This window comes from Enhydra lutris, unplaced genomic scaffold, assembly GCF_002288905.1.
Source record: "Enhydra lutris kenyoni isolate GAN:26980312 unplaced genomic scaffold, ASM228890v2 scaffoldscaffold97, whole genome shotgun sequence".
Classification (NCBI taxonomy): domain Eukaryota; kingdom Metazoa; phylum Chordata; class Mammalia; order Carnivora; family Mustelidae; genus Enhydra; species Enhydra lutris.
Genome location: NW_019154181.1, coordinates 1,855,487 through 1,883,347, shown reverse-complemented (window position 1 = coordinate 1,883,347; position 27,861 = coordinate 1,855,487). Strand labels below are relative to the sequence as shown.

Sequence of the window (27,861 nt, the reverse complement as noted above, 5' to 3'; positions counted from 1 at the left end):
GCTTTTTTTCCAATTGAGCCATCCAGTTCCCATCCAACGCCACGGGGCTCTTCCTTGCTTTGCCTTTCCCGGTTTGTGTCTCCTTTCTTTCCCAGAAAGAACCAGGGTTTGGAGCAACGCCACCGCATTTATCCACTGATGCTCTTTCCCGTAATACACAGTTGTTGCAGAATTGTTACCCTGATACCACGTCCCGTGACAAACCTACTAACGAGAGGTCAAGATTTATTGGCAGTTCTTTTTGACCTTAGGATCTCAATCGCACGGAGGACGTCCAGTGTTTAAACCAAAAGAGGCACCTTTTGAATTGGGCTTTGAGGGATGCACAGGAGTCTCCTGGGAAGAGAAAGGGGAAGGTCACATATGTGCAGAGGAAAGGGGCATGAAAGAGCAGGGTGGAGCCCAGTGTGTGTTCACAGGGCGAGGGGATAACAAAGGTTGGATCTGGAGAGGAGGGCTGGTGGGTGGGGGTGGTGGCTTGGGAGAGCCTTGAATGTCAGGCAAAGAGCTGGGGTCGGGGAGGCAGGCCCTGGGGAGTCCTGAGAGGCATCAGAGTTCAGAAAACGTGGAGGGCAAGCCGGTGGGGGTGGCTGGGCCCATGAGACATATTGCCTGAGCTGCCAGGAAGGCTCTCGTTCTCTGCAAACCTCCTTATCTCATCTGTGACATGGGTGGAAGAGGGGACCCACTCCCGGGGCTCCCTGGGGACTCCCCAAGAGTCATACCTGGCCTTTGGGGGTCCGAGGTAGAGGCCTAGCCGCTCACAGGCTCGCCGCCGTGCTCCGTGACATGTCAGCTTCCTGTTTCCCCTCCCTCAGGGGCAGCTTCAAAAGCCCAGCACGCTCTCAAAACAAAGGAAGACGGGTCCTTGGGTCCTCGACTGCAGAGGAAGCAGGAAGAGCCGACCCCGCTCGGAGCCCAGCTGCTGGGGCCTGGGGACAGCGGGATGGAGTCTGTGGCCCTGTACAGTTTCCAGGCCACGGAGAGTGATGAGCTCGCCTTCAACAAAGGGGACACGCTCAAGGTAGGGGGACTGGGCTGGGCTGGGCTGAGCTGGGAGGGTGTTAAGAATCAGGGGCCCGGGACACCCCCCCACCCCAGACACCCCAGACAGAGTCCGGCCTCTCCAGGTACTGGCTGTGTGATTCTGGACAAGCTACCTCCTCCCGCTGAGCCTCAGTGACCCCATCTCGGAAATGGGGAGATAACTATGACCCGTCCTTCACGGGCGGGGGCGTGTTGTGAGGATTCAAGGAGACCTTAGCATGGTGCCTGGCAGGAGTCTGTTCAACCCCAGGCCTCCCAGTTTTCCTGGGAAGAGTTTGAAAAGACAGTTGCAAAGAGGGAGGGAGGGAGGGATAGAAAAGCTTTCAGGATGGGGGCGTCTGGGTGGCTCAGTGGGTTAAAGCCTCTGCCTTCAGCTCAGGTCACAATCCCAGGGTCCTGGGATCAAGCCCCACATCGGGCTCTCTGCTCCACGGGGAGCCTGCTTCCCCTCTCTCTCTCTGCCTGCCTCTCTCCCTACTTGTGACCTCTGTCTGTCAAGTAAATAAATGAAATCTTTAAAAAAAAAAAAAGCTTTCAGGATGAAGTGTACGCACTCTAGGGGGTGGGGGGGAGATAAAAAGGCAGAGAAGGAGCTTCCCAGCAGCGTGAAGGAAAGAGCAAAGAAAGTCATACCACCAGTTGATTCTGGAACCTTTGTTCTGTCCCCGTGAGACTGAACAGCCTGGGTAGGGGTTCAGGAATGTGATGCTCCACAGGGGGAACCATGTCCACTTATGGAATCCCCTTCCTCTCTCTGCCAGGATGCCAGCACCTATGTCCATGTGAGTGGCTGGCTGGGCCTCCTGGGGACATGTGGCCTGCAGGGGACATGGGTAGCCTTAGCACCAGCACTACCTTGGTCAGGACAGGAGACATCCTGTGAGAGCTGGGTCTAGTTCAGAGACCTCACTGACTACTCTGAGAGCAGTTTTCAGACTCAGATTTGGGGCTCGGTGGGGAGTGGGACAATGAAGAAATAGGAAAGGGGTAGGGGTCGAGCTCCAGCTGGGGATCAGAGTGACCGCTCAGTGGGAGGCTTGGGGGGATCAGTAGGGGTCCCCCAAGGCAACTGTGTAAAGAATACGACATCTCCACTTCCCTCCCAGATTCCTGCACCCATGCCCCCCCCCGCAAGATGAGTCATGTTTCCCACTAACTTTTGGTAAAGCATTAGGCAACTCCCAGCATGTTTGCTTCTAACAGAGGAGCTCGCTAAGGAAGGAGTGAGCTCACGAGGCCTGGAGCACACCGGAACACCTGGACGTAAAGCAGGGCCTGGCCCACAGTAGGCTTCTAATAAAACATGGGAAATGGGGATGCCTGGGTAGCTCAGTTGGTTGAACATCTGCCTTTGGCTCAGGTAATGATCCCAGGGTCCTGGGATCGAGCCCCGCACTGGGCTCCTTGCTCAGCAGGAAGACTGCTTCCCCCTCTCTACCTGCCCCTCCCCCCCCAATCTCTTTCTCTGACAAATAAATAAATAAAATCTTAAATAAAGCAAACAAATGTGGGGAATGTTGCAGAAGAGAAGAAAGGGCAGAATCATTAATGTGTTAGCTGAAATGGGAGCATCCCTCGCAGTGGGATTTGCATCTCGTGTCTGCAGAGACCGGGGAGGGTTAGGGAGGGGACCCTTTAGGCTCAAAGAATGTTGGAGGAATGCCAGGCGGTGGGAAGACCTGCCTTTTTTTTTTTTTTTTTAGATTTTATTTATTCACTTGACAGAGATCACAAGTAGGCAGAGAGGCAGGCAGAGAGAGAGGAAGGGAAGCAGGCTCCCCGCTGAGCAGAGAGCCCGATGCAGGGCTCGATCCCAGGACCCTGAGATCATGACCCAAGCCAAAGGCAGAGGCTTAACCCACTGAGCCACCCAGGCGCCCCAAGACCTGCCTTTTTCTTCCTTCCCTCCGCAAACATTTGTCAAGCTATTGAGCACGTACCCTGTGCCAGGTGTTGTTCTGAGCACTGAGGCTATAACAAGGAACCAAGTAAAGTCTCTGCCCTCTGGGAGCTGACATTCCAGAGAGTAAGTGATGTAGGGCAGTGATGAATGGACTGAAGAAATCACACAGGGAGATGGGATGAGAGTGACGGTGAGTGGGAGGGGGCAGGGGGACAGGTTCAGATGGGGTGGTCAGGACAGTCTTTTGAAAGAGTTAAGATGTAGGAGCCCCTGGCTGGCTCAGTCAATGGAGCATGAGACTCTTGATCTCAGGGTCATGAATTCGAGCCCTACACTGGGCATAGAGCTTACTTTAAAAAGAGAGAGAGAGAGAGATAACACCTTAGCCGAGCCCTGAAGGATGAGCAGGAATCAGCCATGCAAAGAGCCGGGGGAAGAGAGCACCAGGTGCGGGGTGGAAAACAGCTGGTGCAAAGGCCCTGTGGTAGGACCATATTAGTGTGTTTGAAGAGTTGAAAGTTCTGTGGCTAAAGAGCAGTGAGTGAGAACAAGAGGGTAAGGATGATGTTGGGAGGCAGGCAGGCATCAGGGCCTGTGAAAGATTTGTATTTCATTCCAAATTTGAGGTATACTCACTGAAAGTTTTTACTGGAGGAAAAAATGTGATCAGATTTACATTTCCAAAAGATAACAGATTGACAGGAATGGAAGCAGAGAGGGACACTTGCAGTCTACTAGGTAAGAAATGAAGATGGCTAAACTAAGAAAAAAAGTCATGACAAAATATTAATGTCCTTAATATGTAAAGAGCTCTTATAAATCAATAAGAAAATCACAAACAGTGTACTAGAAAAGTGGGCAAAGATATGAACGGGGAAATTGCCAAAGAAGCAATGTAAGCAAGTAAGTGCCCAATTTCACCAATAACAAAAACCATGCGACTTAAAGCAAGTAATTGTTTTCCATTTGCCAGATCAGCAAAATTTTATTTTAAAAAGAATCTCCCAGGTTATTGAGGGTGTGGGAAAATGTGCACTTTTACAGGGGAGTGGTGGACACGTAAAGTGACACAGTCATTCTGCAGGGAACTTGGGGAACATATAAAAAGCTAAGACTCTCCATGCCCTATGACCCAGAAATTCTGCCTCTGGGAAACTGAGATATGGTCAGAGATGTATGTGTGTTCTCTCACGGGGACTCAGGGAGAACTCAGTGTGTCCGTGGACCTCTGCTAGGTAGTGGCGACTCAGCAAGGAGAAAACGGGCACAGTTACTGCTCAGGAAGCTGAGATTTTGGTGGCAGACGAGGGCCACAAACCAGATTAATAAGTAACATACAGAATTTGTCAGACAGAGACAGTGCACGGGGAAGAATGAAGCAGGCAAGGGGTAGGGAATTGGGTGCAAGTTTGCAGTGTGAAATCAACCTAGACTGCCCACCTAGGGATGGTATCAAATATCGTACAGCCCTGAAAATGCTATTTGGGGAGGGCATTTAATGGCATAAAAAATCTCATGATGCAATGGCAAAAAGCAGAATGCAAACGTATCCACATGGGGGGTCAACTCTACACAGATAATCAATAGGTATTCATTTTGTGGAGGGATGAATTTTGTGGAAGGAAAATTGCCCATCGTGCACAGGATTTGTACCCCCACCCCCAAAAAAGAACTTTCTAGAAAGAAATGATCTGAAAAACTAGCAGTGGTTGGTTTTGGGACGTGAGCCATGAGCTAGTCCCATTTTCTTTTCTTTTCTTTTTTTTTTTTTTTTTTTTAAGATTTTATTTATTGGACAGAGAGAGGGCATGAGTGGGGAGGAGAGGGAAAAGCAGGCTCCTTGCTGAGCAGGGAGCCTGGTGCAGGGCTCGATCCCAGGACCCAGGGATCATGACCTGAGCCAAAGGCAGAGGCTTAACCTACTGAGCCACCCAGGCACCCCTTGCATTAACTTTTAAATAGATTTTAATTTTCAGAACAGTTTTAGATTTGAAGAAAAATTAAGGAGATACAGCACAAGGGGATTTGGACCCATCCGTCCCAGTGGGTAACATCATACACAATGAGCACCCTACCTACCGCTGTTTCGTTAATGGATTGATCTCGATAGATTATTGTTAACTTATGAATGTAATCGGCTTTTGCATTTTATGCATTTTGCATAAAAAACTGATTTTTTTAAAAGATTTTATTGATTTATTTGATAGCAGAGAGGCAGGCAGAGAGAGGGGGAAGCAGGCTCCCCGCTGAGCAGAGAGCCGGTTGTGGGGCTTGATCTCAGGACCTTGAGATCATGACCTGAGCTGAAGGCAGAGGCTTAACTCACTGAGCCACTCAGGTGCTCCTGATTTGATTTTTTTTAACATCTTGTCTTAAAATATTCTTTATCTTGATGCCTGAGTTTCTTGACGCCCCTTTAAATTTTGTCCCCGAGATGCTTTAGCCACCCCACTCCTGTGAAGCCCTCTTTCTGTATAACAGTAAAAACATGACTGGGATGTCATGCTGTGTCCCCTCTTCTCCCTGGCCAGGCTTCAGCGTGTGGGTCTGCTGGCCCCCCTTTACCTGGCTGGGCTGGGCTGGGCTGGGCTGGGCTGGGGTCCGGTGAGGGGTTCCTCCTAGAGCCATCCCACTCACTCTTCCAGCGAGTGTTTCTCATGCACCCCCTGTAGGCCGGACCCTGTCACAGCAGGGCCTGCAGGCAGATCCCAGCCCACCAGAGCCCCTGTGGATCAATAAATCCGAACTCTGATATTGGAGGAAGTCTAGGTGGCAGGTGCCCCCACTCTGGACAAATGGCCCCCAATGGACATATGGCTCTGGAACAAAGCATCCTCCCTGTCAGACCAGGGATCTCTGGGGACACAGTACCCCATTGCTCCCAGCTGGAGGAGGGACGTGGCTGGTGGCTTCACCTCCATCTCTTGGTGGATGACCTGGCCTCCAAGACCCAGACCCCGGGAGCCCACAGCCTCCTTGGCATCTCCAGAGGGAAGGCCAATGGCACCTCTGACCCAGGGCAGTCGACCCTGAGCCCCCTAACCTGCTCCCTGGAGCCCTTCCCACAGTGGTTGATGGCCACCATTGCAGGTGCCAACCCCTGGACTTGTCCTGGCCGCGCCCTACCCGTCTCATGCACAGCCCGTCGTTGAGCCCTGTCAGCGACTCTGCTGACACCTCTCCCGACCCTGACCACTTCTCCACACCCCCACCCGCGCTGCCCGCCCCTTGGGGTCTCCCCAGCTCCCAGCCAGGCCAGGGCAGAAGCTCCCCACCGCCCCCACTCCCAGCTGTCCCCATTCCCCCACAACAGCCATGACTCAGAGCCCGAGCCTCTCCTGATGCCCCTCCATGGCCTCTCTTGGCTTTTGAAGTAAGATCTCTCTCACCTGCTTCCCGAGGCCCACAAGACCTACATCCTCTCACCCTGCCCGCCTTCCTCACTTAACCTTATAGTGCTGCCCTCCCGCCTCAACTCCAGGCACACTGGCCTCCTCTCTGTTCTGAGAACAGCTCCCACCTCAGGACCTTTGTACTGATTGTTGCCTCGGCCTTGGATACTGTTCCCCATATCTTCTCACATCCGGTTCTGTCCTATAAATTGGGCCTCAGTTCACACATCAGCTCCTCAGAGAGGACTTTCTTGACCACCCCATCTACCCCCTGTTAACAGTGCCCAGCCCTCAATCAATTTCAGAGCACTTACCACTACATTGAATTACCTGTGAACTGGTTTCCTTCCTTCTTTATTGTCTTCCTTTGCCCTCCACCATGGAAGCTCCTTGTTCCCTGCTGTGTCCCTAGGACTTTGCACAGTGTCTGACACACCGTAGGTGCTCAGGGCATAGCTGAGAAGTGAATGCCTTGGCCAGGGAAGGGGGGTACTGGCGGGGGGTAGGACAGCCTCCCGGGTGGAGGGCGTGGTGGGAAAAAAAGGCTTGGGGGCAGCCCATGGTGTGGATTTCGCCCGGGGAGGAGCTGGTCCCTTTCCTTTGTGCAGATTCTCATGTCTCAGAGGGTTTTATAGCTTTTGAACCACGTGAACATTAACAATTCAGCTCCTGGGGCACCTGGGTGGCTCAGTTGGTTAAGCATCTCCCTTCGGCTCAGGTCACGATCCTAGAGTTCTGGGATCGAGCCCCACCTAGGGCTTTGCTCCACAGGTGGTCTGCTTCTCCCTCTCCCTCTTCCTGCCACTCCCTCCGCTTGTTCTCTCTTTCTCTCTGTCTCTCTGTCAAATAAATATCATCTTTAAAAAAAAGAAAAAGAATTCCGTTCATGTGACCAATGAGAACATTTCTGGTCCTCGGATCGGGATGGCAGGAAAACAAAACAAAATAAAACAAAACAAAGATTCTATTTGAGATAGGACATTCACACGGCCACCGGACTTTGTAGTTCCAAGACACTGCTGCATTCAGCATAGGCCATGAATGTGCCCATTTCACAGATGAAGAAACAGAGGGCAGGACTGTGGAAAGAGTCAGAAGGCAACAGAGTAGGGTAGCCCCAGGGTCCCAGGCATCATCCTTGAAGTCGTGTCCATGGAAGGCAGCTGACAGGTTTTAAGCGTCCTATTAAGTCGGAGAATTGTTTTGTTTTGTTTTCAGCAAAAGTTGTCCTGAGTAAGCCACCTGTTTCCGTCCACCCCCTCAGGGCTGTTGACCTTGCCCAGGCTGCACAGTCAGGAAGGAAGGAGCTCAACGGGGCCTGGCAGACAGATAAGGGGGTGCCTGTCTGCAAGGCCTGGGCCCAAGGCAGCGACTCTCAGCTCTTCCTGGCAAAATCGAACTAAGTTGATGGCTTTGCGTCAGCCTGCCCCTGGGCCTTTGCTCCTCCAATGCCCTCTCCTTGGGATGCTGTTGTATATCTGACTTTTTTTTCTTTCCCTCAACAAATACCCACTAGGATTGCGCCAATGTTGGCACCTGCTCTAAGACCGACAGGACAGATGCTCCCCTGGCCTCGGGTCTGGACACAAGTGGGGAGTGGAGTGGGGTTAAAATTCCATGGGCCATGGTCTCCCCTAGGGCAGCTGAGTCAAGAAACCCAGACCCCAGGCTTCTGGCTTGCTGTACAGGCTCTGCCTCCTCTGGGCCTCACGAGCCTCATCTGCAGCCTTTGGTGATGAACTGTCCCATGTGGGAGGCTGGCCCAGGGGAAGGAGGAAGGAGCCCCAGGGTTCATGCTGTACCCACTCCCCAGGCCCGGCCCGTTCCTCCCTGTGGCCGCTTGGTCGCTCAGCCACGGCAACACTCACCCCCCACTCGGCTGTTTCAGTTCCTCTCGCCCACCTGTGGGGCTGCAGAGGCCTCACGCCATGGACAAGGGGCCCATGTGACTTGAGCAGGCTGGGCTGCAGCCTCATCATAGCCCAGAGGCCTCCCTTGTCTGCTCACTGGTGCCTGAATCCCCACCGACCCGAAATGATGCCCGCGAACTCAGATAATAGGGGCTGTTTAAAGGCAAGTGACCCCTGGTGAACCATCAGGAGGAGCCGAGCTCAGGCTGGGACTCCCCAACCTCCCGGGGGACCTCAGACCACGCTCAGTGCGTGGCATACAGATGCTGTGGAGTCCCCATGCTCAGGGGGACAGCTCGGGAACTGAGGCACCCTGGGGTGCCTGCCCCCAACACTGTATGGTCTGCCAGGGCTCTGGGGGGACAGATCCTGAGAGTCCAGCTCCAGCCCCCACAAAGTTCAACCCACTGACCCACACTCTGGGTCCCCAACTGTCCAGCCTGGGGAGTCTGTGACCCTCCTGGGGACAGGCCTGTGACATCAGACTTGGCCCTTGTGAGCCTGGGCAGGTCCCTAGCCCTCCTCTGTGAAATGGGTCCTGGGACCCCCTACCTGGGGTCTCTGAACAACAGGACCTCAGCAGGTGGCAGCTGCCCGAGTGAGTGTCTCTACTGCCCGCAGATCCTGAACATGGAAGACGACCAGAACTGGTATAAGGCTGAGCTCCGAGGCGCTGAGGGCTTTATTCCCAAGAATTACATCCGCGTCAAGCCTCACCCGTGAGTGGCTATATCTCTATCCTAAGGGCTCCCCCACCCCAACCCCTGCAGCCAGTGTCCCCACCTGGCCTGGCCCAGGCTGAGCCAAGCTGCCTGAAAAGCTCGGTCCTGGTGCACCCCTTAGGCATGGGGACTCCTCGCCCTGCTTCCACTCATCTGCCTGGAGCTCCCTGTCTTTACCCTGAGCAGGGGCAGGGACAGAGATGGGAGTACCAGATGGTGGCAGAGTCAGGGCCGGTCCAGGCCACAACCCTGAGGATCTGCGACACCGGGGAACATCCAGGAGGGTCCTGGAGGGACAGGGCCCCTGGCTGTGGGCTGGCTAGGCTGCTGGCTGCCGTGTGGTCACTCTGGGCCTCAGTTTCCCTATGTGTAACACAAGAAGGGCCGAGGCTTCAATCTGCAGAGGATTCTAGAGCTCTCTCTAAGAGGCTGGCTCAGCCTGTGTGAGGATGAGTGAGGGGGACAAGGGAGGGGCGACGGGGGTCGGGCAAGGGAGGGAAGCAGATCCTGTAGGTCCTGCCTTTGGGGTTTGGAGGGGAGCTGAACACTAGCTGAGCAGACCAATGCTCTGGGACTGAGGCAGAGTGGGAGTCATGTGTGGGGCCTAGGGAAGCCCCCATCAGGATCACAGCAGGTGGCATCCCAGCCCGCCGCTCTGGGAATGGCTGGGGCAGAGCCCAGTCCCAGAACAGGCCCTAGTGGCCAAGAACCTATGGAAAAACCAACTAGATCTTCTTGAGATGCTGACGGAGGTAGTCTCTTACTCAGTCATTCATCAAACACTAGCCACCGCCCTGGGTGGGGGGGTCGCCCGGGTGATGCTGGAGACACAGGAGAAGCGGCTGGAGTTGGAACAGCCCTATCCCAGGGGAAAGACGGGATATAAAGAAAGTACAAGACGGGAACACAGTCAACCCTGAGGTCACTGGGGAAGGGTTCTCAGAAGAGGTAGCACCGAATGAGGTTTTGAAGGGTGCGTAGGAGTTAGCTAGGTAGAAAAGGAGAAAGGTATTCCTAGGAGAGGAGACAGGGAGGACGGTGAGGGCAAACCCATGGCAGTGGGACCACCAGGAAGGCCTCAAATGGCAGGCCTGGGGTGGTGGGGTGTGCAGAGATGGCTGAGCCGGGGAGGGACTCAGTTGAATGTGGACCATGACCCCGCCACGCGGCTGGAGCGGACCGGCCAGAGACCACGAGATGTGTGCGGGGGTGGGGGGGGGTGGAGACAAGAGGCACAGTGCCTGGGCGGGCCTGGGGGGTGTTTCCTCTTCATCTGTCTTCGAGTTATTTCCAAAGCCGCCCCCGCCTCCAGCTTCCTGTACTGGGGAAACCCCATCCCACCCGGGTCCCCGCTACGCCCCCGCCGGGGCTCCAGGCATTTCGGGCCTCGCACACAGAGGCTGCCGCCCCTAGCCGGTGCGCTGGGCTGCAGCTCCCAGATCCAGGCCCCACAAGCAGCCCGCTACGCCAAGTGACAGGGTCAGGGGTCTGCCCCTTTGGCCTTTTACAGCCTTTCTGTCAATAAAGGGAAGGCACAAGTGGAGGGACACGGAGAGATGCCAGGAGCCCCTGGGAACAACCACAGGCGGAGTGACCCCTCGCAGTCCGGCGTGGTGGGGGGGCGGTATCAGGAAGACCTGATATTTCCAGGGGCAGGAAGTGTCCCGGCCAAAGCCGGAAGCCCAGAAGTCCCAAAGCTGCTGGGAAGCCTTGAGCAGATGTCAGCACAAGGCCAGGACTTGGGCGCTGCTGGGGGTTGAGACGAGACTCCACCCATAGGAAGCCGTGGAGGGTCCCAGTGTCCGATCTCTTGGGGGTCCCTGGGATCAGTTCTGGTCACTGGTGTCTGGGACAGAGCAGGGACAGAGCTCAGGCCCCTGACCCACCCATCAGAGGCCATGCCTGGGTGCCTTGTCCGCTAACCTCAGCTCCTGTCTGGGGCCCCGAAATAGCGAGGGGGATATCCAGCTTAGTATCTGACTCAGCCCATCAGGCCCCAGGGTGTGGGGTTGTGAGGGGAGAGCCGGGGTCCCAGAAGGCCTTACTTGGCCTACATCAGCCCCGCTCCTTCCCTGAGGACTCACTGTCTCCCCTGTCTGGCCAGGGAACCAGGTGCCCCAGAGACACCCACCCAACCGTGCGCCAGTGGGCGGCAGGGAGGGCTTCCCAGAAGAAGGGCATGGTTCACTGGGCCTGGGCGTTAGAGTAGAAGTTTGCCAGGGAGGGCCTAAGGGAGTGCTGCGGGAGAAGGGGTGTGAGATAGTTCATGAGGGTCCCCAGTCTCCCAGGGGCCCTTGCAAGCTGGGTGCCACCATCACCATCTCATGGACAAGGAGACAGGCACAGAGAGGTTGAATAGCTCTTCCAGGCACACACAGCCGGCAAGAGTCTGCATGGGATTTGCAGCCCTGTGCTGTGGGTCCCCACCGCCCCCCCCAGGTTGTGCCCACCAGACATGGGGAGGGGGTAGCCCTGGGGGAGGGCCTGAGGCTAGGGACCGGCTGGGCAACATTTTGGGGGATCCCTGCCCTTCTCCAGGCCTCAGTTTCCACATCAGGGAAATGGGGGAGGATACGAGGTGGCCCTAAGAAGAGTTGGCACTGGCATGGTGGAGAGAGCCAGGGTTCAGGGGGCTTCTGGACATGTTGCTCCTGCTCTCTGTCCTTCAAGCCACCTGAGGACCAGCCCTGCCTTGTTCTGATGGGGGCAGGGCTGGCCGCCTCAGAGGGTGTGTTTGCAGAAGCCTTTGAGGGTGATGGGCGCCCACACACTGACGCCTCCTGTGGGGTTTTGTGGGTTCTTTGTAGACACCCAGGCCCTCAGGAAACGCCCACTTGGGGCCCCACTGGGCCCCTGCTCCTGTGTCCTTCTGGGGCTCCTGGGTGGAGGAGCTCCCTTCCCCCGGCCCCCAGCTCAGCCTCTGTCCTAGAAGCCTCCATCCCAGCCTCCCGAACTCCAGGGACCTGGACTGAACTTTCCAGATGGTGGCCTCGAGCCCCCACACTCAGCAACCGTCTTTTACCACTTCTCCTCCCAGGAAATCCATCATGAAACGGGCTCCGGGGTCCCCACATCTGGGTGTCAGCTCCCCGGAACCAGGGCTTGAGACACAGTGTGAGGACAAGGACTTCATTTTGGAGTGGGAAGTGACCTGGGAAGGAGCTGGCCATTAGGGGTGTGTTAACAGGACAGCTGCTGCTGGCGGCGACAGGCACCGGGGATGGCGGGGAGAGAGCACAGTCTCCCCAGAATGTTCCATCCGGGACAGGGGAGCTGAATGTTTACCCACCTGCGCCCTTCCTCCCCTCCCCACTCGGTCATCACTTGACAGTGTTCTGGGGGCTCAGCACCCCCTGAGCACAGGCCTCTGTTAGTTGCCAGAAAAAAGCCCCAGGACAGAATCCCAGCATCCTCCTTTGGCAGGTGACATAGTGGGGAGTGGGGACAGGGCAAGACACCGCGGGGTGCTCCCTGCACCTGTCGCCCCTGCCCTGGGCTTCAAGGGCTCAGCAACATCCTGAGACAACAGGAAAAAAGTCCCACCTCACATCCGCCCCCGGTGCCAAGCTCAGACGCAGGAAACATTTGCTGAACGAGGGAAAGGAAGCCTTACAAGGAACAGAGTCTCTAGACCCCGCCCCTGCTTGGCCATGGTGCCCCCATGTGACACTGACTGCTCTGGGCCTCAGTTTCCCCATCTGCACAATAAAGGGTCCAGTCAGAGACCACCTGGACTCTGTGAGGGGCGGCAAGACCCACAGAGGCTGGGGGGTTGCCTGGGCCACACAGCAAGATGGGCAGGACTGGCAGAGAAGCGGAGTCCCGGCCTTTCGTCCCCGGTCACGGGGCGGGGCGTGGACAGTGTGGGGTCTTACAAGACTCTAAGCATTTGCCAGGCACTTCTGCATTCCCAGTTCTGTGTGGTCATCCAGATAAGGGACTTGTACCTGGGAGAAAAAAAATCCAGGTGGCCTCCGTTTGTGCATCCGTGAAATGGGTGCAGGGTGAGATCCTTCCTCATCAGACCAAAGCTGCTATTGCTTTTGTCATCCATTTTTGTTTGTTTGTTTGTTTGTTTGTTTGTTTTTCCACTTTTAAGAATGTATCATCTAAAACAGAAGAGCTCAGCTGGGGCTGGCTGGGTGGAGGTTCACTAAGGTTTGATTTCTCTCTTTTCCTAAGGGGATGTTTGCCTGGCATGGTGGGAAAGGCTTGGGCTTGGGAGCCAAAATGCTGGGATTGGGTCCCAGGTCCTGCCTGAGGCAGCGTGTAACCTTGGGCCTGTCGCTTTGCATGTCTTTGCCTCAGCTTCCTCATCTGTGAAATGGGTGCAATCATCCCTCTCGTGTCTCGGCACTGCTGTGAAGATCAGCCCCGTCGGTTACCTGGCACACGGAGAAGTGGGCAGCCTGGCCTTCCCACTGCCCTCACCTGTCCCCTCTCTCTGCAGGTGGTACTCGGGCAGGATTTCCCGGCAGCTGGCCGAAGAGATTCTGATGAAGCGGAACCACCTGGGAGCCTTTCTGATCCGGGAGAGTGAGAGCTCCCCAGGGGAGTTCTCGGTCTCTGTGAAGTGAGTTCTGATCCCTGGGGGAGTGCAGAGGAGGGTGGGCAGGGAGGCGGCATTGGAGCTCAGCGTGGAAGCACAGGACATGAGCTCCCAGACGGTGGTGCAGGGAGCGGCATCCTTGGAGGAGGGGCAGCCGGAGCCTGGAAGCAGGTCGGGGAATGACATGCACCCCGGGGGGGGTGGAAAGCAGGCTTGGGTCCACTTCAAGGTCTCAGGTGCCAGCAGGAAGGGTCTGGCTGGTATTCTATGAACAGTGAGGAGCCATTGAGTACTCATCCTGAGGAGAGGAAGAAGGATGCCGGGGTTTGAGGTGACAGGAGCAACTGAGGGCAGGAGAGTACCAGACCCCCAGGGCAGGGGTCCAGGATGTGCTGCAGTCGGGGTCAGGGTCCCGCCACATGGTGCCATAAATGGACTTAGGCACCCAGGCTGCTTGGGCCTGTATTCTCGTTCTGCCACTTCCTGGCTGTGTGACCTTGGGCAAGTCACTTAACCTCTCTGGGCCTGTTTCCTCTGATGTGAAATGAGTCATGACAAGGAATACATGAGTCAATGTATATATTTTTTGAGTCAATAGATGTAGAGTGATGAGAATAATGCCCGGTTTTGAAGCAGGGTGGCCGTGCTGGAAGGGTGTGTCTTTGTGATGGGCAGCCCCTCGAGCATGATGTGGCAGCCTCTGGGTGGTGCGGAACCAAACCTAAAGGCCTTTAGGGAAATGGAGGGAAATGGAGGAACCCAGGCTGGAAAGTAGAAAACAGGAATTGGGAGTCAGAGGGGAAGGGGTTTGGTCTCTGTCTTTCCTGTTCTCAGTGCCTGGAATAGCAGGGTGTAGAGGCAGAAATTCACGGATTATTTACTAAGCTTCATGTCATGGGCCAGCCTATTCTAGAGGCTGGGGAAATGCAGTGACAATTGCCCTTATGAATTTCTGTCCTAGTGGGGGAGACAGACAGTGAACAAGGCATCCAGCAGGAGTCAAGGTGGTCAGAGATGGTCGCTCTGAGGAGATGGCCTTTGAACAAAGATCTGAACCTGGAAGCAGAGGCTGCCCAGGTCTCCGGGAATGAGGATCTGGAAGGAGAGACTTCTAGGCAGACAGAACAGCAAATGCAAAGGCCCTGGGGTCTGCAGGATGCACTGGGGGTGCATTGGCATCCACAGGAGGTGGCGTAATTGGAGCAGAGAAGCTGGGTGGAGAGAGGTGGGGGATCCTGACAAGGAGGTGGAGTTTTTCTTCCAAGCAATAGGGATCCACGGAGGGTCTGGAGCAGGGGGAGATGTGACTGGCTTCCATTTCTCAGCAGATCCCTCTGGCTGCTGTGAGGAGGAGGGATGGTTGGCCAGTGAAGAGCCAGGCAGGAGGTGATGGTATCTCGGACTCTGGTGGGGGCTGAAGGCATGAAAAGTAGCCAGATCAGGGAGTGCTGTGGATCTCTGATGTCAGGGCCGACATCCATACCAACAGTTAGGGTCTCCGTGGGCAGTGGGCACAGAGCCTGCACAAAGGAGGCACTCACTGTCACAGACAGCAGTCTTGGGGTGGCAGGCTTGCAGCTGGAAGGAGGCACAGGTGCTTGACTCTGGAGCTTGATGGTGTGGCCGCTAAGAGTTCATTTCCTAGGATGGAGTTGGTCCACAGCCGATGGCTTGATTGTCCAAAGGATAAATGAACACAAGACCCCTTTGATGGTTAATGCAGGGGCTGGGGGTGAGGAGGTAGGTCAGTGCCTTCCAGGCTCTTCCGGACCCTGGGGTGAGCTCTGTGATGGGTGTGATGTGCGCTGGTCCTTTTCTATTTCTGATGGTAGAGTGCGATCTGCATACCGGAGGGTCGTGTGGTGGTGAGCTCCCTGTCTGGGCCTGGGGCACACATGTAGAGCAGACTGCTGTGGTCAGGAAAGCTGCTGGTGGGCGGGGGGGAGGTTGTAAAAATGATCCAACATCATGAGAGGTCACCACACTTACCTGATGCTCTCCAAACTCTGCATACAGCTGTGGGCTCTTTTCTCTTCCCTCCCCCAACGCCCACTTCGGGGAACAGGCTGGTTACCCTAGGGGATGGGAATGGCTCTGGCCCTACTTTAGCCTGTATTTTCCCATCTTAAAAATGGGAGTACCGTCAGTGTGCACATGTGTGGGAGATGCTGTGAGTTCTTAGTCCTGACCCCACCCCGCCCATGGTTGTGGACACCTGGAGTAACTTCCTTCCCCACTTCCCCCTCCCCGTCACCTTCCCACCTCCACAGCCCAGCCCCCACTTCCCTCTTGGGTCCCTGCAAAAGCAGGAAATGGCAATTTTACATGTGCTGGCTGTCCAAGGGCCTGGTGGTCTGGGAATGGAGCCCACCAGGTGGGCTGGGCCAGCTCTGGGTTCTTCCAGGAATCCAAAGTCCAAGATCACCCAGCAAAGAGGGGCACAGGGGAGTCACTGGGATAGCTTCTGCAGCCCTAGCTGAGGGGAGGTGGTGGCCCTCCCAACCAGCCCCCAACAGCCCCCCCATTCCCCTTCCTCCTCTGCTAACAGATCCCGATGCCTGAACTTCCAGCATTAAGGCCCTGTGCACTGCCCTCTTCTGGTGCTTCTCGGTAAATGCAGCCCCGCCCGTGCACACGCACAGCTTCCAACCCAAACATCTCAACCTACCTGTGTGTGTGTGTGTGTGTGTGTGTGTGTGTGTGTGTGTGTGTGTGTGTGAGCGAGCGCCACAGAACAGAACCGGGAAAGGAGTCAAACCAAGTGTGGTGGAAGAGTAGACACAGCCTGGCCCAGGGTCTCCACAATGAATGAATAAATAAGGGGAATTCAGTGACAGGGGACACCGACACCTGGCGAAGAAGGCGACATCTGAGCTGGGCCCTGAAGCCTGAGTAGGAGTTTGGTGCACAAAGATTGGAGACGGAATGCAGGCACAGGGACCAACATGGGCAAAGGTCCAGAGTTGGGACAGTGGGGGGTGGTTTGGATAGCAACAAGTTTGACCAGAAGGGGCCTTCATAGGATGCAGTGAGCGTTGGTGAGCAGGGGGGCCAGCACCAATGTCCTGGGAAGAGGTCTGCTCGTGTCCTTCAGAGAAATACTGGTTCATGCCCCTTGGTGCCTCCCCCAAGGTATCCTGCCAAGGTCAGAACCGGCAAGAGCTTCCTGGCCTCAGCTAGCTGTAGTTTGTGCACAGCACCACCAGGTGGCAGCCTCCACCGTTGGTTTCGTCCCAGTGGAGCCAGGGCTCCTACCTAGGTCCTGCTTCCATTCTTGGTCCATTGTCTCTCACGAGGGTGTTTCAGTGGCCCTTGGAAGATCACTGGGCAGGGATTAGAGTAGGAAACAGACCCAGAGGGCGTATATGGCTACGAGTGTAGGCTTTTGAGCAAGAATCTCAGCTCTGATACCTCCTACCTGCCTAACCCTGGGCAAATTTACCTTCTGAGCCTCAGTTTCCTCATCTACAAAATGGACATCTGTGTCAAGTGCTTAGCATGCCGCCTAGCACATGGTAAGTGCTCCGAAAATGCCAAGTGATAGTAGTTATCATTATATTTCCCTGTAAGGGCCACACAGTGCCTCCCAGCCCCCTGTCCCACAAATCCAGGGCTCTTCTGAAACGGGCAGTGACACGGAGTGGCAGGGGACCCAGTTCTCGTCCTGACTTTACTCAGAACTTGCTGCAAGGCAGATCCTGGCTTTCTTTTGGCAGTAATGTTTTCATCCACAATGTGGAGACAGTAACCCCAGGTGTCACAAAGTCCAGGGACCCAGTGGCCATCCAGAAAAGTGACAGCTGTGCAGATTCATGTGTGAGAAGATTTCCGCCCTCGCTGACTTGGCTTTTGAGGACTCTGACCCCACAACACATGGCATCTCCTGCATGCTCATGCCAAGCCCCATAAGGCTGTCAGAGGTGGGGTTTATGGGCCTCGGACTGCCTCATGGAGGATAGTGGCCACGCTGGCTGCCTTTTACGTGGTTACAGAGGGCTCTATCCTCTCCAGCTGCAGGGGCACATCTGAGCGCACAGCCAGCAGACCGGGGACCAAGGCTGGGGCACAGTGCCTGGGCTGTGTGACTTTTGCCCCATGCTTCCATCCAGGCTCTTCTGCTGTGAATGGCAGCTGGTTCCCCAGTGCCTTTCAGGCCAGAGGTGCCCTGAAGTCAATGCATGTGTGTTTGCTTTGGCCACAGAGTACCTACCGCGCACCAGACCTTGTCCCAGGTGCTGCAGATGCAGCCATGAACAAAATAGGACCAAGCTCCCTGTCCTTTAAGCACTCGTTTCCACTGGGGTGACAGACAAGAAACAATTAGCAGATTATAGGAAATCTTGGGAGATGATAAAGGCTCTTGGGGAAATGAAGCAGGAGAGAGGAAGTGGCAGAAGGTGGAGGGTGCTCCATTAGGCAGGCAGACGCCGAGAGGGAGAGGAAGCCATCCCCAGAAGCCTGGGTGGCAGGAAGCTATAGCTCAGAGAGGTGCAGTAACTTACCCAAGGTCACACAGCAAGGAAGAACAGAGCAAGGGCCCATGACCTTCTGTGCCTGGGCAGACCTCTTCTACCTTCCATCCTCATTTCCTGAGTCCTGACGACCCATGGGTCCCTGCCAAGGTCACTGTGATCCTATTCACACCGGCTGTACTCCTAAGTATCCCTTCCCCCCACTCCAGCCGTTGTCACAGTTGGGAAAGCAGAGGTTAAAAGGGCCATGCCTCGTGGAGATCACCCCGTGGACAGTTAGCACACAGACCTCCGCCCGGGAGGGCCCACCATAGGCCCTAGCTGGGGCAGTCCTGGGCCTCCTGACCTTACCCCAGCCTTCTTTATCCTCCCTGCTCTGTCACTGTCCCCTTAGCTGCTGTGGCCGTCGCCACCAGGCCAGAAAAACCTGCTGGGCAGGACAGGCTGCTGCTAGCATCGGGCCTCAATTGGTCCTTGAGGGACAGCCCAGAGGCCAGGCCCATCCCCTCTGCCCCTGGGTAGGTGGCTGTGGGGGTCACACACAGAGACAAACACACCCATGGCTGTGAAGAAAGGGACCCACAGGTGTTGTCATTGTGGCAGAGCAGAGAGAGAAGGACCCCCCAACACACACACACACACTCAGACACATGGGGCACACAGGCCAGGACATACACATGAACCTCCCAGGCACTGGCCCGCTGTCAGGGACTAGCTCCCCTCTCCTGGCCTTGCCCAGGCTTCGACCCCTATCCTGGCTGCCCTTTCCTTCTCCAGCTCAGGAGGGCTCACCCAGCAGGGTGTCTAGGGTCATCTGGACACAGATATGGGTCCCACTCTGTGCCCTGTAGCTCCCCAGGGCCTGGGGGTGAGGGTTTGAGGTCTGGAGAGCCCACAGAGGGTCTAAGGGGCTCTCAGACCCCCTGCCTTGAAGGATGGCTAAGGCCAAGACCAGGCAGAGTGAAGGGACAGCGATCCTGGGAAAATCACAAGTACAGGCCCCATGAGGCCGCACATCAGCTGGCTGGAGGTGGGTGGCTGCCCCAGATGCTGAGTCCTTAGGGTCGTCCATGGAGATGGCCCTGCTTGGCCTCAGACAGGTACGGTCACTGATCAGAAGGGGCCCCGCCCAGGTTCCACGCAGAGCAGCATCCCCAGCATGGCCGATCCTGGCTGTGGGCAGGCCTCTCTCCTCTCTATAGGACAGGATGCTGGGACCAGGTGGGAGAAGGGACAAGACCTGCCGTTTAGAGCACTGATATGTACCACACACAGGCAAGGGGCCTGGACCATGCAAGCTTCTCCAATGTGAGAATTCTCCAATTCTCAGATAGGAAGGTTCTAGAAGTCCTGGGTCCCTTGCTCCTTCCCTGCCTCATCTCCGGTTCTCTACTCGCTGATTCTCCTGTGCGAGCAGGGAATACTTCATTCTGGCTCACTTTCCAGGTGGTCACTTGGGGGTTGAGATCTCCTTCACAAACCTACAACGCATCTCTCTGCCCCTTTACCCGAAGGGGAGGGGCTGCCCATACCCCAGGCTCCTCCCTGGGGACCGCCTGGAGTCAGAGCCTTCTGCCTCTGCACTGGATGGCTGAGACGCGGAGTCCTTGGGTTCCCTGGTTTCCTGGCTTCTCACTTGCACAGCCTTTAGTTGAGAGACACTCCTCCCTGTGCACCCGCGCCAAAGTCTAGGGGCTGGGGCCGCCCTGATCTTGCTGGGACAGGGCACCCAGGAGCCATTGGGCTCAGAGGTGCCTCAAGGAAAGTGAGTGACCTCTGGGAGGCTGTGGCAGGCCAGACAGGGCAGGAAGCACCCTCCGCCTGCCCGCCCTAGTTCCGTCCCAGGAACACAGACCTGCATGTCCCCTGGCTCACAGCGGCAGCCGCTTAGTCACCTGGGAACAATGCTTGCTGACAGCACTTGAGTGGCTTTGTCTCAGGTTTGGGATCTTTTCTCCACTTGGTCCCAGAGCCTCCTGGGGTCGGGGAACTGGCTCCCTTTGGAGCTAAGCTGCCCTGAGATCTGGATCTGTCTTAGAGGGTCAGGTCTATTTCAGGACCCCTGGAGGGCTGGATCACAGCTCAGAGCAAACAGGAGAGGGTTTTCAGGAAAAAACCACCCTGATGAGCACTTAAAGCCTTGGGCCATGACTCTGCATTCCCCAAGTCCAGCCTTTCCCACCTGGGCTAGACCCTCAGGGCCTAGTCCTGCCTCCCTACCTTTTCCGTGCAAGCCATTAAGAGAAGTGGGTTGGAAGGAGAAGGCTGTATGAGGGTCTGAGAAACCCAAGAAGACCTCTGCCTCTGAGTTGGGCCATTTTACCTGGGCTTTGAAGTATGAGTAGGAGTTTAACTGGAGAAGAATTTAGAGAGAATCATGTATGCAAAGGCCTGGAGAAGGGATATGTTTAAGTGCAGAGAGAGGGGTTCTATGTGGTTTGGACCCCTTAACATGGGAACCCGGGCTGAGGGCAAACCCTGGCTTATAAAACAAGATTTAAACTTAGAACCCAGGAGGTGCTTTTGCCTTTTTACTATCAAATCTCCACACCACTGTTTGGTTCTCACTTAGTCTTTCACAGAATGAGAGCACAGCCTGTGGCTCAGGTGGCCAAGGGGCCAGCGCATGCCCAGTGGCCCGCCTGTGACCCCAGCACACATGCGTTGCCACGCCCACTAGCCCCAGGCTTCCTGGGCTCTCAGCTCCCTAAACCAGCTTCTTCCTACTGGGAGCTGGGTATTCTCCCTGCAGCTGCCCGCAGTCTCCCCCTCACTCCCTCCTTGGGCAGCTGAGGACACTGAGGCCCAGGTGAGCTGACCAGAGACAGGAAGGATGGTTGTGATTTGACCAGGCACAGAGGCTGAGAGAGGGAAGGGCTCCTGGGGACTACAGCCCAGGGAGTAGTCCTGGACTTGGGATGACAAGGTCTGGCACATTATCAATACCACAATTGGAATAATTATTCTTCCTATTGTTATACGGTGAGAACAGGGGAGTGTGCTAGAATGACACTTGACATGAGGCCCCAGTTCTGGCTTTGCTGCCATGTGACCCTGGGAAGGTCATGGTTTGCACTTGGAATGTCAGTTTCCCCACTGTACAAAGGCCCCGATTTGCACCTCCTGGGCCATGCTGTGGGCCCCGGCCACTTCCGGAGCAGTGAGGGGAATCATAGTGGTTTGTGCTGCCCTTTGTCAGAACCCGTGCCGGCACCACCTCCGGTCCCAATCCATCGTGGCCTGTCCTGGCATGGGACATGAGGCATGTGGGAAGAGAGTGTATGAAGTGTATGAAGGAAATGAGGCTGGGCACGTAACCGGAGCCAGATCTTGAGTCCGAGGTGTTAAGATTTTATCCGGAGAGCAATGAGCCATAGCTGGTTCTTGAGGTAGGGGGCAGGAAGAGACATGAAGCACCCAATACACGGGCAGGCTTTGTCTGAGTCAGGATGGCCTTAGGACTCATTCCTCAGGAGCGACTGCGAGGCCCGGGAGAGGGATGGGGAGAATGTCACGGCTGGGGGAGAGGAGGAACTGTCTGACCACCTCCTTCTCAGAGGAACCCATTTAGAGCCGTCAATCAACCATAAGCAGCATTTTCTGAACACTTATCTGGAAGGGAGTCACTACCATTATGAAGAAGCTGAGGTTTAGAGAAGTTCGGTGATTTGCCCAAAGTCGCACAGCGGCCAAGGGGTCTGTTCCAGGGCCCACACCCGTAATTCCACACCCCACCGCCGAGGGGGAGTCACCAGGTCTCCCATCCAGGCCAGGTCAGCGGGCCCGGGCCCTGTCCCTTCTCCCACCCGCAGGTGGCACCGGGAGCCAGAGCGGCCAGCTTCCCGGTGAGGGTGAGGAGGGAGGCCCGGAGCGGGGTGCGGGGGGCGGGGGGAGTGCTGTGCGAGCAGGGACAGCCCCCCACCCTCCCGGCGACCCGGCTCAGGCGGCGCCTCTCCCCCAGCTACGGCGACCAGGTGCAGCATTTCAAGGTGCTACGCGAGGCCTCTGGGAAGTACTTCCTGTGGGAAGAGAAGTTCAACTCCCTGAACGAGCTGGTGGATTTCTACCGCACCACCACCATCGCCAAGCAGCGCCAGGTCTTCCTGCGGGACGAGGAGACCCCGCTCAAGGTAGGCGGGCGGGCGGCTCCGCGGGGGCGGAGACACCTGCCGGGGCGGGGCGTGGGCGTGGCCTCCCTTCCTTCCCTGCAGCCCCGCGTCGGGAGAGGGGGCCAGCCCAGACTCTGAAGTCCTATCCTGGGGGCGCCGCGGGAGGACAAGCAAGGGTGGAAACGCAGAGGGAAAGGGAAGGAGCAGAGTGGACATTGCAGGGGGCACCCCGTGTCTGGCTTGTGCTCAGGTACCGGCGCCGTGCGTGGTCACAGGTCCTCCGTGCCTTCTGAATGCACGAGGGTACGACACCCTGCCAACCCTCCTGAGTCCGCTGGGGGCCTCATCGTCGCCATTGTACGATTGAAGAAACTGAGGCTCACCCAGGACCACCTGTGGGGTTGGCTCCGTACCAGTTTCTGCCCCCAGGAGCAGGGCTTGGGTGGGGTTGGGGGCAGTGTGAGGAGAGTTCGTGGGCGACGTGCTGGCCGGGCTCAGGGTGTGATTAGAATGATGACAGCAGCCAACGGGGTTATTAGCTCCGACAAGTGCTGTTTTCTTCGGGAAGGGGATGTCGGCAAGGCCTGGGGCTAGAGGTCAGGACCCTAGGACTGCCCACATGAGCTTGGGCTCTGCAGAGGGTCCAGAGTGCAAATCCTGGGGAGGGGATGCAGGGCTGCCCCAGAGAGGCTCTAGTCCTGCCTGTTCCTAGACCCCTAGCACGTGTGACCTCAGGGTCAGTTCAGTCCTCAACTGGGCCTCAGTTTCCCCACTGTCCAATATAATGAGCCCTAGGATCTCATGGGCCAGGAGAGTCAAAGCATGCCTTGGGAGACCCCCCATTAATGCCCTCTCTGTGCCCCCAGCATGTTTGGCCTCCTCAGCCCATGGGGGCTGGGTTAGCTGTGAGCTCGCGGTCTTAGCAAACTGTTCCCCTGCTAGGCCTCTGTCCCCGATCTCCATCTTCTCCCCTCCACTGCCTGGGCCAGATCTGCCCCTGGAGAATGTGACAGAGTCCGATAGAGCTGGCCAGGGGCGGGAGGCCGGCGTGGGGGTGGGGGAGGCGGCTCTGCCTGAGGGCTCCCCACGCCCACTGCTTTCCTCCAGCCTAGGCTCTGGGGTCACCCACCCTGTGGGATCACTCCAGAACTGGCTCAGTCCCCTAGTACCCATGCTACCGCCTCCTCCTTCCTGGGCAGAGAACCGCTCATTAGAGCCCGTCTGCTGATCCTATCACCCATCCTGGATAAGATTCCACAGGCTCAGGACAGAGATCCTGGTGGGACAGGCAGGGCGGGGACACTGGGTGTAATCGTCATGGCGCCAGGCCGACGTGCCTGCAGAGAGCTTTGTCCCGCTGCTATTTGCAGTTTGGGGAAACTGAGTCCTACAAGGGCAGAGTCTTATCCCAGGTCGCCTTGGGGTGTAGATAGGGCAAGAACCCAGGCCTGAGAGCTGGGAGCAGCTGTGGGCGACATGCTCTCCCAAAGCCCGGTGAAGGGCAACAGCAGTCAACTCCGTTCTCAGCTGCCGGCACTTTAGAGTTTGTAGGGCCTGCTCCTGGGACCAGACAGTCCTGGGGCTCCATGCAGACACAGTCTCTGCGCCGCAGACATTCAGGGACAGGCAGCTGGGGGCTCATGGGGTTGAGGGGCCATCTATCTGGATCTGGAGTGAGAAGCGAATTCAAGTTCAATTCTGCCCTCCCCCACCTGAAGCCAATCACTTCTCTTCTTGGGGCCTCCTGAAAATTCCCCACTAACCACCTCCTCCCCGCACAGGCCCCCCAGGCCTGCTTTGCCCAGGCCCAGTTTGACTTCTCGGCCCAGGACTCCTCACAGCTCAGCTTCCACCGCGGGGACATCATCGAGGTCCTGGAGCACCTTGACCCCCACTGGTGGCGGGGCCGGTTGTGCGGACGCATTGGGTTCTTCCCTCGGAGCTACGTCCAGCCGGTGCAGCTGTGACCGGGTTGCGGCCCGGGGGTGGGAGCAGAGCCTGCAGTCCATCCATCCACAAGACACTGAGCTCTGGAGAGAAGACGTGGACGCCCCATCCCTGGGTCCCACGGGGCTCAGCCGAGGGTCTTGGACCAGAACGTGGGCCTCGTCACTGCCGGGCCCGGGCACCTGCTGCTTTGCACAAACTGGGACAGGCCCCGGGGCCCAAGAGCCACTGTGAAATTCGGTGCCCACCAGGCAAGGTGAGCTCCCAGGGCTTCCCACTGGCCTCTTCCCATTGGCCACCAGCTGCAGGGTGCCCTGGGGCAGGGGCGCAGAAGCCCCCCAACCTCCCACCATCAATGGCCCCAAACTCAGAGAGACTTGAGGACTCCTATGTTGCAGGAATTTGGGGGCTCTGCCCAAGGAACCATGCATATGCTGGATGGGTTCAAATTGGGTTGACCATCTGCTGGGCCTGCCTGCCCCCCCAAAATGGCCCTTGAGGGGTGCTGGCTACTGGGAAACTGGCTTAGTGAGGAGGGATAGGACAGGGGCTGCACACCTGTTAATCTGGACTGATGGAATGACAACAGGTGGAGACTGACTTCTCGGGAGCCCCATGAAACTTGGGGCTCCACTTGGGTGTCCCACACCCCTGCCCCACTGTGGACACTTGGAAGAGGCGCTGCAGGCCCACAGGAAGTGTGCAGTGATGGACACGGAGGGAGCTGCTCCTCTCCTGCAGCCCCGACACGACGGACAAGCTTCACGGGACAGGCCTGGGGCGCCGGACCGTCGGAGGACCTGCCCGCCCTGGCTCTTGTTCACCTGGGTCCAAGTTCTGCACAGACTGGGGCCCTGGAACTTAGGGAAACCACAGGCCACAGGTGGGAAACCACAGGTGGGATGTCAGGGCCGAGGCTGGACTGGGAGTTCTCACATCTGGAGTGGTTCCCTGGCTTGAGGAAAGGCAGGATGTCCCGTCCACACAGAACGTGCAACCAGCAGCAGGAGCGAGGGCCACCTGCCTGGGGTCTCGGCACCTTTGGGACTCAGAAAGCGCTTTGGATGCCAGGCTAGTGGTGGAAGGGGCAGTGAGAGGGGAGGGAGGGAGAAGTAGATCTCATGGCAGCAGGGAGCAGGGGGGATGGGGGCAAGAGCCCAGGGAGGGGGCCGTAGGCTCATCCTCTACCCTGGGCTGGCCAGCGACCAAGTCGATCAAGTCCGGAGCTGCTCCTGATCCGGGCCCGTGTTTTCAAAATAAAAACAGTAAAATGAGTATCAGGCTATTCATCACAGATCTAATTTTCGTTGCCATTAGGAGGACTACTTTGCTCGATTCTTGAAATATCACGTTCTTTCTGTTCGTTGCGCCCCTACTTTTCCGGGGCTCCTGCTTTGCTGGCTCAGCGAGTCCCTGCATGCTGACCGGCCATGGAGTCGTGAGGGGAGTCCACACATCTCTGGGCCTCGGTGTCCTCGTTAGTGAAAGCGAGGGGGACCTGAGGACTCCAAGGGTTTGGGCTTCCTGCCCCCAGGGCGAGTGTCAGGCAAAGTAGGCGTAGAAGAAGATATTGACACAGATGAGCAGGATGGCATTGAAGCCACATACTCGGGCCCAGAAGGCGTGCTTCTGGGGTATCCGGCCATCGCCTGGAGGAGGGGCGTGGAGGAGAGAGATGAAGGCCCCAGGGCCACACCTAGTGCCCCCCACCTCCCGGACTCTTTGGGTTGGGGGTCAGGGTCAGAGCCTAGGGTCACACACATACCTGCTTTGGCTCCCATGAGTACATCCCGAGCCAGGGTCCACCAGGTAAGGTTCTCAATCTGGAGAGAATGATCGGGATGGGGGTGTGGCAGGACAGGGCTGGGCCCAGACAGGGGCAGGGGTCAGGGATGGAAAGTGAGCAGCTGAGTTCTAAAAGGGACAGGGGTCAAGAGCTAGGAAATTCCAGAGTCGCAGAGGGTCAGGGGTCAGAAGGGGAACCGGAGTCAAAGTTTGTTAAAGGTCAGGGGTCACGGTCAGGGGCTGGGGTTAGGCTCACCTGAGCCCTGTGCGGGGGTGGCGTCAGCAGGCTCCCGGCCACCACCACGACACCACTGAGCAAAAAGAGTGCGACGGCAAAGTGCAGGTAGTGGATACTGCCAAGGATGGCCGGCCGCGTGTCCGGGTCTCCGCAGGGGGGCGCAGGGTGCAGGAATTCCAGGACCAGCCTTGTGGCGCCCACTGCCAGCCCCACCATGAGGCCCCAGAATGCCCCCTGGGAAAGAGGAGGCAGGGCAGGTGCATGGTGACAGGGAGGCCAGGGTTCCCCCAGCACACACACAAGCTGGGGGAGGGTGTTGGGGGAGACAGGAAGCAAGCACAGCTTGTCCACGGGAAGAGAACGGAGCCTGCCCCCCAACGTCCCATCTGCAGCCCTAGCTCTCCCCATTCCCCACATACCTGCTCGTTGGCGCGTGGCCAGAAGATGCCCAGAACAAAGACAGCAGTCACCGGGGGGGCCAGGGAGCTGGTCACCGACTGCATGTAGATGAACAGCTGCCCACTGTTGGAGTCCTGCAGGACGGGGATCCAGGCCACACTCACGCCGATGAGCACCACGATAACCAACCTGTGGGCAAGCAGCGTGTGCGCTCGACCCTCAAGCCCCTTCCTCAATTCTACCCCATCTCCAGGGATCACTAAGACTTCCTCTCCAGCTGCCCCCTGCCACCCCTGCTCCAGCCACCACCACACACACCCCTGCCGCCTGGCTCCTCTGGGGAGGTGGCCAGCCCCACCCTTACCCAAACCCTCTGTGTCTTCCTGCCGCCCGCAGGTACAGCCCCCGATGCAGCCTCTCTGCTCCTTCTTGTCCCTGGGGAGGGCCCCCCAGGTCCCCACCAGGCTCTCCCCTTTGTCCTCAAGCTCTCGTCCCACTTGCTTACCGTCTGTCTCCCCTTCTGGGCTGGACGCACCAGCCCCTCGCACACAGTAGGTGCTCAGTATACATTTGTCAGTTTCAAGAATGACCTGCAGCCCCCATATACCAGCGAAACTCTCCCCTTGGCAGTTTCTCTAACACTGGTGGGATCTGGCAGGAGTGGGGCCTGTGGGGGTCACATGCCTCATCATGCCAGTAGCCCGGGCCTGCTGACCTGTGCCCATTGCAGGGTGACCTCTGTCCTAAGAGGGCAAGGGCTGGGGCCAGGCGTCTGGGTCTGGGTTTGGTTGGGATGTGGACTCCTCTGCCCTGAAGCCTGAGACCTCTGACCAGAGGAGCTCCTTTGCCTCCCTACCCTGTGGGGACTCCTTCTGGCTCTTGCCAGCCTCCCCTCTAGGTGGGAGCCCTCCGCCACAGGGACATGCTGCCCACAGTCAGCAGCCACCCATTGGGAGCCCCCCGCCCCGGCCCCGAGTGCAGAGCACTGGGCCAGAAGCCCAGACTCAGTGACGAGTGGGCCCTGGTCCCTTCCCAGCACTGAGAGTGGAGCAAAGAAAGCAGATGAGCCCATTACCCTGTGGTAAGGACAGGGCTGAGGGGGACCCAGAGGAAGCATTAACCCAGGAGGGCTTCTAGACAGAGAAGGACCTCCTCCAGTCTTTTTTTTTTTTTTTTTTAAGATTTTATTTATTTATTTGAGACAGAGAACAAGCAGAGGGAGAGGGAGAATCAGGCTTCCCACCAAGTGGGGAGCCTGATGAGGGGCTCGATCCCAGGACCCTGGGACTATGACCTGAGCCAAACGCAGATGCCTAATGACTGAGCCACTCAGGTGCCCCAGACCTCCTCCAGCTAAGAAGAAAGAGCTGGAGTGAGGTGTCCCATCT

The 27,861-nt window shown here is 57.1% G+C and overlaps 1 protein-coding gene and 2 long non-coding RNA genes across 6 annotated transcripts; 1 reads left to right on the top strand and 2 right to left on the bottom strand.

Annotated features, from left to right (window-relative positions):
* Nucleotides 1-7,018, bottom strand: LOC111139255. 2 transcript variants are annotated; one of them, XR_002640082.1, is made up of 4 exons: nt 6,673-7,018; nt 1,681-1,865; nt 726-932; nt 1-336 (listed from the first exon to the last, which is right to left on the bottom strand). It is a non-coding gene; the product is annotated as an uncharacterized LOC111139255 (long non-coding RNA). The 2 variants fall into 2 exon arrangements; XR_002640081.1 differs by lacking the exon at nt 6,673-7,018 and having other exon boundaries at nt 1,681-2,405.
* On the top strand, nt 730-25,328 carry LOC111139254 (GRB2-related adapter protein). Of its 3 annotated transcripts, none has more exons than XM_022491476.1 (5): nt 730-1,024; nt 8,874-8,971; nt 13,425-13,547; nt 21,957-22,125; nt 23,886-25,328. In XM_022491476.1, exons 1-5 carry the CDS (start codon nt 947-949, stop codon nt 24,069-24,071), a joined length of 654 nt encoding a protein of 217 aa, XP_022347184.1. In that variant the 5' UTR covers nt 730-946; the 3' UTR covers nt 24,072-25,328. The 3 variants fall into 3 exon arrangements, with proteins under 3 accessions (XP_022347184.1, XP_022347185.1, XP_022347186.1); XM_022491477.1 differs by having other exon boundaries at nt 887-1,024; nt 23,895-24,230; XM_022491478.1 differs by lacking the exon at nt 13,425-13,547 and having other exon boundaries at nt 887-1,024; nt 23,895-24,230.
* Nucleotides 25,329-25,597: 269 nt separating this feature from the next.
* On the bottom strand, nt 25,598-26,152 carry LOC111139227. Its single transcript, XR_002640079.1, has 3 exons — nt 26,093-26,152; nt 25,817-25,874; nt 25,598-25,700 (listed from the first exon to the last, which is right to left on the bottom strand). It is a non-coding gene; the product is annotated as an uncharacterized LOC111139227 (long non-coding RNA).
* Nucleotides 26,153-27,861: the final 1,709 nt, after the last annotated feature.

Bases quoted from the DNA above. Each gene is read 5' to 3' on its own strand.
- LOC111139254 (XM_022491476.1), top strand. From the start codon at position 947: ATGGAGTCTGTGGCCCTGTACAGTTTCCAGGCCACGGAGAGTGATGAG. The intron at 1,025-8,873 runs GTAGGGGGACTG...TACTGCCCGCAG, and splicing joins ACAAAGGGGACACGCTCAAG to ATCCTGAACATGGAAGACGA. The intron at 22,126-23,885 runs GTAGGCGGGCGG...CTCCCCGCACAG, and splicing joins ACGAGGAGACCCCGCTCAAG to GCCCCCCAGGCCTGCTTTGC.